This window comes from Vombatus ursinus, unplaced genomic scaffold, assembly GCF_900497805.2.
Source record: "Vombatus ursinus unplaced genomic scaffold, bare-nosed wombat genome assembly UNPS02007284.1, whole genome shotgun sequence".
In the NCBI taxonomy this organism is placed as follows: Eukaryota; Metazoa; Chordata; class Mammalia; order Diprotodontia; family Vombatidae; genus Vombatus; species Vombatus ursinus.
Window position 1 is genome coordinate 26,564,251 of NW_020947062.1, and position 9,081 is coordinate 26,573,331.

General features: G+C 34.1%; 1 protein-coding gene across 1 annotated transcript in view; it reads left to right on the forward strand.

Moving 5' to 3' along the window:
- The window catches only part of TRIM9 (tripartite motif containing 9), a 153,207-nt gene extending 144,526 nt beyond the window's left edge, over positions 1 to 8,681 (forward strand). Inside the window, exons 8-10 of the mRNA XM_027849201.1 lie at positions 3,300 to 3,603; positions 6,200 to 6,362; positions 8,440 to 8,681. Of these exons, the coding sequence (XP_027705002.1) occupies positions 3,300 to 3,603; positions 6,200 to 6,362; positions 8,440 to 8,502 (530 nt within the window). The 3' untranslated portion in view covers positions 8,503 to 8,681. The remainder of the gene's footprint in view (positions 1 to 3,299; positions 3,604 to 6,199; positions 6,363 to 8,439) is intronic.
- Positions 8,682 to 9,081: the final 400 nt, after the last annotated feature.

Here is a 9,081-nt window from a genome sequence, read left to right on the forward strand (position 1 = left end):
ACACTAGACACAGGTTTTTGCTTTGCTGGGATCAGCCCAATAAGCAAAACTTAGAAAATTCGTCTAAGCAGCACACACATTTAATTTCTTCAGAGCTATTTTGAAATCATGGATGCACATTTTATACATTGCACATTTCCTCCCATCACTTACATCAAGAAATGAGGAAGATCATGCTATGTCAGTTCAAAAGACATGCAGGGACTTAAAGCTTTATTAAACATGTCTTTTTTTTTTCCTTTTATGTTTCTCTGTATACCTTTAGACAGACTTTGGTACTGTGTCTGATGTAACAAAATGTCACAGTTATTATAATATATGTGTCTTAAGATTAAAGGCACTGTGATCTGAGTTGATTGGTGGATGTATTTAGTAGTGCTGTAATAGTTGTATAATTGAATTTTAACTCTTTTATGTTGTGCTTAAAATGAAATGCCTTTTAGAACATCTGTTTTGAAAGCAAACATATATAAGCACAATTAATTAAAAACAAATACAAAAAAGCCCAAGTAGAGCCTACATAACTGCTACAGGTAGAAATAAGTTTAAAAAGGAGTTCAACTAGAAAAAAAATCAGTTAACAATTAGAATTAAATTAGAAATTTCAATTAGAAATTCAATTAGTCAAAAAAAGTGTAGCTTTATTATATTCACTGGACCCTAATTCACAGATAAGAATTTAGGCAGCTTTAAATTGAAGCTAAGCATGAAATACAAATGGATGGGTTATTTCCATTTTATTCTAGCAAAATACTAACCAAATGAAGGCTTACATTCTTTAAATTCTAATCACAACTCAACCATTGGACTTCCTATCATTGGATGTTATGCATGACAAAATAACTTTTTAATTTTTAAGTTTATGATAATACCAAGGTACTTTAAATAAATATCCTGATAATTCTTTCTATTAATTTAGTCCTTCATATATCTTCCTTCAAAAATATTAATAGAAAGCAGTTTTTATTACTCTTTTTTTGAGTGGGCATGGGGAAGTATTAGATTCCCTTTCTCATAATTCCAATTAAAATTAAATTTACAAGGCTCTTCTGGTGCCATCCCAAATTTTAGGTCTAATGGAAATGAGGTTAAGAAAGTTTATTGTAATCTCTTCTGGAAAACAATGGAATGATTCATGGTTGAAATAGCATAGGCATATTTCATTGATACCCCTCTATACCATATATTTCTACATAACAAGGTATAAAATATCTTTGACATCTAAAAAGAATGAGGCTTTCAGAATACCTCTTTACTTTAAAAATTATTTCAATATTAATAAACATCATGTTACTTAAATGATAGGTACATAGATATATAGGAATATATGATGTATTCCTATGTAGTTATTTTAGTAAAATTGAACATAAACGTAAATCATAGCAGTAGTTTAGTGTAACTATAATTGAACTTATAGCATGAGGTTATAGCCATACTGTAACAGAATAGTTGTAAACTACAAAATTTCTCCATTTCATACAAGATAATGTCTTTTTCCCTTTTTAAAATGGCAAGCCTTTTAACATGGCAAACTCATAAAGAAGTAGTAGAGGATAGAATGATGAGGTTTTGAACTACATAATCTCAAAAAGATTGAAAGAGGATTTTGGAATGATAATAAATGTGCACTTTTCAGTGCAAAAGTATACCACAAATTTCATAGAGTGACGTTATGTAGTGAACTGGTACATGAAGCAGGGAAAGGGAAGATTTCTGGTTTTGATTGAATCAAGTATATATTAACTTTATTCAGAATGTTCATTATTATTGTATACAAATAATTTTCAGATTGGTTACTTTTTCTTATCTTTGATATATAGTATCTCTTTATAGGATGCAATTTTGAGACACAATCACCACCTTACTCTCAACTGGGCAAGTATATTTATGATAACTAAGTTTTATTTTAGTTTATGCTGTTGATACATCCATCAGTTTCCTTCACAGAGTAAATGGATATTTACTTTAATTCAAGAGAATTAAGATTCCATTACACCAACCTGTTGAATTCCTTTTATGAAAAAAAAATCTAGCTCTATTTTTTTTGTGCTTCATCAGAGAAGTCTAATTCCTTCCAGTATTCTTATACATTAACTCAAAATGCTATTTTGTTGAAACTTACCAATAACACAAAACACTCCAAAAGTTATGCTATTATGATATTTTCTTTTTTTGTTTGCTTGTTTTGGTTTTTTTATTTTTTTTTTTTACTAAGACTATTTTCAAAAATGTTCTTTCTCATACCCAAAGTAATGTAGTCCCACCAAAAGGAAACAATAACAATAATAATTGAAATTTGTATAGTGCCTTAAGGTAACAAAGTACCATCCAATATTATTTCAAATGCTCATAAAATATACCACTTTTCTTATAAATGACTATTTTACTTCCTGTTTCTTTCCTTCATGCCATTCATTTGGAATGACAACAGTTGACATTAAAAAAATGGTGGCAGGTATGAAATAACCTATGTTCTGTGAAATCTAAGTGCATGTGAGCTTTTTATAAAGAGTTTCAACAAACCAGTGAATAAATCTGTGTAAAGTGTGTTATTTTTTGAGATAGTATTTAGGAATTAAAATTTGGAGCATAACCACTTGCACTAATCTGCTATTTTATCTACCCTTAATGTTTAAAAGGCTAGTACTTCTATAAATTATTTTATGTCTGAGACTTAGACAATAAATTGTCAAATTATGTTGTGAAGGGATTCATGTCATTTCTGCTCTGTTAAAAATTCACAGCTATTCATGAAAATTGAAGCCATAAATACTGATTTTGTTGATCAACTTTTCAGTTTTCAGTAAAGCAAAGAACAACTGTACTTTATCAATTCTACTGAAAGGTATATTAACCATTTTTCTGTTATCCTTCCTCCATGTAGGACTCCATATTTTAGACTTCCTACTTTCCCTTTCATATCTTCACCTTAGTTCAACTCCCTTTACTTTCTGGTGGTATTCTTTTGACAGTCACCAGATAAAGGAAAGCATTCCTTCCATAATTGATGCCATTCCACTTCTGGATCACTAAGTTGGGAGTGTAGTCTGAGCAAGAAGACCCTTTCCCAAAGACATACTCTGCTAAGACAGTTATCTAGTTCTTTAAGTCTCATTCTATATGAAGAAAGTGGCCAACACTTGGGCATATGTATTATCCCTTCTGGCCCTAGGAGCTTTCTATCTACACAATGGCAAGGTATCTAGACATAAAGGTCCTCATCCTGCTTAGGGATTTTTAATAGACTGTAGTCACTGGTTCAGTCTTGATAACTAGATTCCCTTTGTGTTTTTTCCCAGTTGCCTGGTTTGCATTTGACCCTGGCTCTGCGCACTCTGACATTATCTTCTCCAATGACAACCTGACTGTTACCTGCAGTAGCTATGATGATCGGGTTGTGCTAGGAAAGACTGGCTTCTCTAAGGGAGTTCATTACTGGGAGCTGACAGTTGATCGTTATGACAACCATCCAGATCCTGCTTTTGGTGTAGCCTGCATTGATGTGTTGAAAGATATGATGTTAGGAAAGGATGACAAGGCTTGGGCAATGTATGTGGATAATAATCGGAGCTGGTTCATGCACAACAACTCACACACCAACAGGTACCCTACAGTTGTCAATTTGCCAAAAGTCAAGCCTTCGTGTTAAGATTCTAGTAAGAGAATAAGAACCCTAGCCACAATTCTTTCCCCTTGCTCTTGCAAAACCAGGCCAGCATAGGTATTATGGACATGTAAAGAACATACTTCTTTGGAACAGAAGTCCTCTTCTTTGTTAATCTAATTCAATACACATTTATTTAATGCCTTTTGTATACAACACAATATGTTAAGTCCTAGGGAAATGAAGCAAAATAAAATGCACTCTCTGCCTTTGATTCACTTACATTCTTATACAAATGAAGCATTCACACAAATATCTCTAAGTTGGAAAATAATTAGTGCATGAGAAGTAAACAGTAGTCAAGGAGATTCAGAAAAGGGGGGACAATTTCTAGGTGGGGGGCATTAAGGTAGGCTTCATGAAGAAAATAGCAATTGAGTGATTATAAAAGTTACTGTACCACTTCATCTTTGCCATTTGAAAGTTGGCTATAATGCAGATTAAGTAACTAATTTAATAGGAAACTGGATACTGGGATTTGATTAAATAATGTATTGGCTCTATTTCCATTAGCTGTGTTTATCCTGGTGAACCTGTTTTTACATACAAATGGAATTGTAAACTCTTTCTTTAATACCTAATGTATTGATGGCTAAGAACTAGAAACATCCCACTGTTTCTTGTGAGAAATAGGAAGAAGCTGGAAACTTTAGTGTGTAGGCTGTTCATAAGACTAAAACAAGCAATGACAAATTAATAGATGTCATTTATTAACACTTTGCATTTGAAGCATTGTTATACCATTTTGTGTTTGAGATAAGAATTGCCAATTTGTTAGAGAAAAAAAAATTTGTCCAGTCACTTGTGTTTCCCAGTCTTTCCAAGGGAATGCATTGTATATATGACAAAATTTATTTTGCAATTTTTGTAATAAGAATTCATTTTCCTTGAAGTCCTTCTTAACCTTCAACTCTTTTCACTTCTAAAGCTACACTTTGTAAACTTCCTAGGATGGACAAGTAACTTTCACAGATTCTGATCTCATTTAGAAAGACCTACTTGGGCAAATATTCATCAGTCTATATGTATTAAAGAAGAGTCAGTCTTTAAGAAAAGAATTAAATAGTGGTAGGATGACAGCATTCTCCCTAAAAAGATGCTTCAGTAGGAAACATTAGTCAGCCAGTCACCTTGTTCAGTATGTCCTCCTCTTCTTATAGCTTGGATTTACACTGGCTTTTTTTTACTTAGAGATATTCTGTTACTTCTATCAACTCAATCTTGCATTATCCAATGTCATATACAGTTAATTTTAGGTCATTTCAACCAGATATGCACTGGATTTCAGATGGGGGATAATCCCCACCCTCCAAATTATGTTTGGGGAAATGACCCTATCATATGAGTATCAGAGCCCAAACCAGAAGGATATCATATATGTACCATACTCAACCTCCCCTTTCAATTCCTTATTTAGAAGTGAAGGGATAAAGACTAACATATATTGATGACACCATCCAGATAAACTTTTTTTTAAAAAAAATAAATATCTTGGGCACAAACAATATCTAACCTATATTGTCACTGTAGGATTGTGTGTAATTGATAATTACTGAATTTTCTAACAATGGCTGCCTATAGAATGACCAGATAGTCTTAATTCTGTATGTGGAGGAGAGGGAAAGGAGAGAAGGGATCCTTTATAGCTCTTACATCTATATTTTTCTGCTGAAGTTTCATATAGCCAGATCACAAAAGGGGTGAGTGTGTATGTGTGTGTGTATAGGTATGTGTGTTTGTGTGAGTAGGGGGAACAAATATGATAAATTTTGTTTTTTATTTTTGAGACTGCTGACTGAAGTACATCACAGATTTTTTAAATGTGTTGCTTTGTCTCCAAGTTCCCTGAGATTGCTGCAGTTTAGGTATTTTCATCCAGTTTAGGTATTTTCTTAGACAAGTGAATCAAAGTCTTAAAGTCTGTGATTTTATAAATTGATACTTAATTCAAATTCAAAAAAAAATTAAATGACCGATTCTTTTTGAAGAAGAATTTTACAATATTATGTGCATCAAGAAGCCCAAGACAAAATTCCTTGTGTTTATTTTTCAGGCTTGGCTTAGATGCTTGTTTTGCTTTTGTTTTTATTTGTATGTGTATTAACTATTAAGTCAGGACAGCACTGTATTGTGAAAAAACCTATAGACTTAAAGTCAAGAGATAAAGGTTCTAATCCAGACTTTGCTACTAACCAAACATGTGACTTGAAGAGGTCTCAGTCTCTTTATCTGTAAAATGTTGGACTACATGATTATCAAGGTCCCTTCAAGCTAAAAATTTCTATGATTGTATGATACCAAAACAGGGAAATTCATAATTAAAATCTATTGTAGAACATAATAAAAGAACCTAATCTCTGATGAATCAGATTATTTTTAGTCATTGGTATTTGTTTTATTTGTTAACACTAAGAAGCAGCAAAGGAGAGAATCCATTGTTCATTAATTATGCTTGAAATGGTATAGTCTTTCAAATTTGAAAGTAAGGAAAAATTTAATTTGACCTGCCATCCCAATTATTTTCTTTTCCCACAGAACTGAGGGGGGGATCACAAAGGGAGCCACAGTTGGAGTCCTTCTCGACTTAAATAGAAAAACCTTAACATTTTCAATCAATGAAGATCAACAAGGTCCTATTGCCTTTGAGAATATGGAAGGTCTATTCTTCCCTGCTGTCAGCCTGAACAGGAATGTACAAGTAAGTATTTTGCCCTTACAGGTGGAGAAAATATTTCCATTGCAGCAGTTTCAGAGGCTCATGGCCTTAGAGTAAAATTCATAGCATTAAAATAAAAAGATCACAGGGAGGGATGGTGAGGAGATGGATGTGGTTGAAAGACTAGAAGAGAATTAAAAAGGCAGGGAGGGGGAATGATGAGGTGTGGAGTGAAGTGGAGGAACTAAATATGTACTTGGTTCTGACTACAGAAGGTGATATTGCAATGTGGAGATATGGTCCCTCCCTATCACAAATAGTCAAATGGGAAGGGAACAGAGAAGGCAATAGGTGGGACAGATGCCTAGATCAGGTCAATCAAGGATGTTGAACCTAATTTTTAAGGTCTGGGAATATATTTTAGGAGGAATGGAAACAATTATATAAGAACCATTCAGTGGTCTATATGCTCATCACTCTTTAATGTGAAATATAATTTTTTTTAGTGTCTGCCCTTGGGCATCACATGGGACAGGAGAAAAGGAGTGATCACAGACATTACAATCATATATTCAGCCATAAGCGACAGTTTACATAACTCTATTTTGTTGTATGCTATGAGTGGATTCTGGAGCAGCATAAGCTAATTATAACTATAAACCCACATATATATATAAAATTATCCCTACGCTTATGATCTCATCACATTGAAGCAAATATTTCAGCTCATTTCCTCTGATTTTCCTAAATATTCGGGCTAATTGCAGTGCAGTAAGGAGAATGCACTGATTCAATTACCCAGAACCTTCAGCTGCTTCCTGTAGCCCTGGTGAGGAAAAAATGTCTTGGCAAGTCTTCAGCATACTGCCTATCTGAGATCTCCTGCCACAATTTCCATTTACCCTCTAATTGTTCACAGAGGAAAAGATGTTGAGCTAAATATTGGTCCTAGAGGGCATAACCAAGAGCAAGGGAATATCACAAAGAAGCAAATTTAGTCTTGATATAATGAAAAATCTTCCTAACAATTAAGGCTCTCCAAAAATGCATTGTCCTGAGAGTAGTGGGTTCCCCCTGCATTGAAGATCTTTAAGCAAAGGCCAGCTGACCACTTGTCAGGTATGTTGTAGAGAGACTTGTTGTTAATGTCTAAGTTAGATGAAATCACTGTTGACAGCCCTTCCAAGTCTGAAATTCTGTGGTTCTGTGATTCTACTCTGGTTTTCAAGATTCTTTTCTGAGATGAGAGCTTTCATTATAACCTAAAGATAATGAAGTAAGAACAACTTTCTCAAAGATGAGAAAAATATAATCAGAGCAATACATGAAGCAGTTCTGAATACACTCAACCTAGACTTCAAATCTAGAATTTTGGAGCTAAAAAGGAACTTAGTTGTTCAGCCATTTTTCAGTTATATCTGACTCTTCATAACCCCATTTGAGGTTTTCTTGGAATTTCTTCTCCAGCTCATTTTACAAATGAGGGAACTGAGGCAAATAGAATTAAGTGATTTGCCCACTCTCACATAGCTAGTAAGTGTCTGAGGCCAAATTTGAACTCAGAAAGAGGAGTCTTCCTGACTTCAAGCCCAGCACTCCGTCCATTGTGCCACCTAGCTGCCCTAAAAAGGAACTTGAAGATTAATAAAATCAAGCTGGGTAAGAATTAAATAAATACATTTATGTGAAGATTAATAGTTTGTATTAATGTACCTAAACATAAATAGGAAGGTTTGGCATAGCTTGAGAATACACTCTTGGAATATTTAAAACTATTCTGAAGTATAAAATTTTCCCAACCCATCCTTTCAGCTTCCAGACATGAAATATAGAGGGTTCAGAGCTGACTTTAAGCTACACTCTCCTGCCTCTCTGTGGTATTTTCATTAAACATGCAGATTAACTCTCACTGTCTGCAACCAAATTTCCACCAGAATATTTAGAATAGGAAGGAGGTTGAAAAGCAGATTGGAAAAGTTTAGAATTCTTGCCTTAATCTGATTTTTTATCCCTGAGAGTAGACATCAAAGAAGAAACTCACAGGGTTTCTTGCTATGTCAGAGGGCAGACAGAGCAATGGGGAGAAGGTTGTAATTTGCTGACCATATTCTTGTTGTAGGTAACACTTCATACTGGACTGCCAGTACCTGACTTCTACTCCAGCAGGGCATCGATAGCGTAACAAGAGCCCTGCTCAGAAGCCAGGTGCCTTTATTTATCCCTAGTTGAAAATTGCTAAATTTATTCAAGATCAGACCTGATGACAGTAAGGGGAAAAAATTGGACAGTTCACAGTTTGTTAATATCAGAAAGAAGTTGGAAGAATAAAGCTGGTCTTCTACATTCTTTGTATTCTATAACTCTGCCATGTATCCTCTCAATATCTCCAATGTTAACAAGTCTGCATTGGCTTTGGTGTTTAGCTATTTTGATCAATAATATAAGTAGATATACTACAGTGTTACTCTGTGTCCAATTTTAGGTTTTTTATTTCATTTGGGCTTTAATTTGGGTGAGCTATTTTCTCTACAAGATAGTGCTGCCATGCTAAGAGAAAATGTTTATGCTTACTTTTCTCAAGTTTTCCCTCAAAAAATGCTATACTATAAGGAAGAATGGCTTTAAAAGGCATTTTGAAGCTGTGGCTAGTTTGTTCCCTATTGAGCTCTGTGTAGGTACACGTAGATTGCAACAAGTATCAGAGCATAACTTGGGCAAAGTAACTAAAGTTACCAAGGAAGGGTGATCTGGATATTTTCCC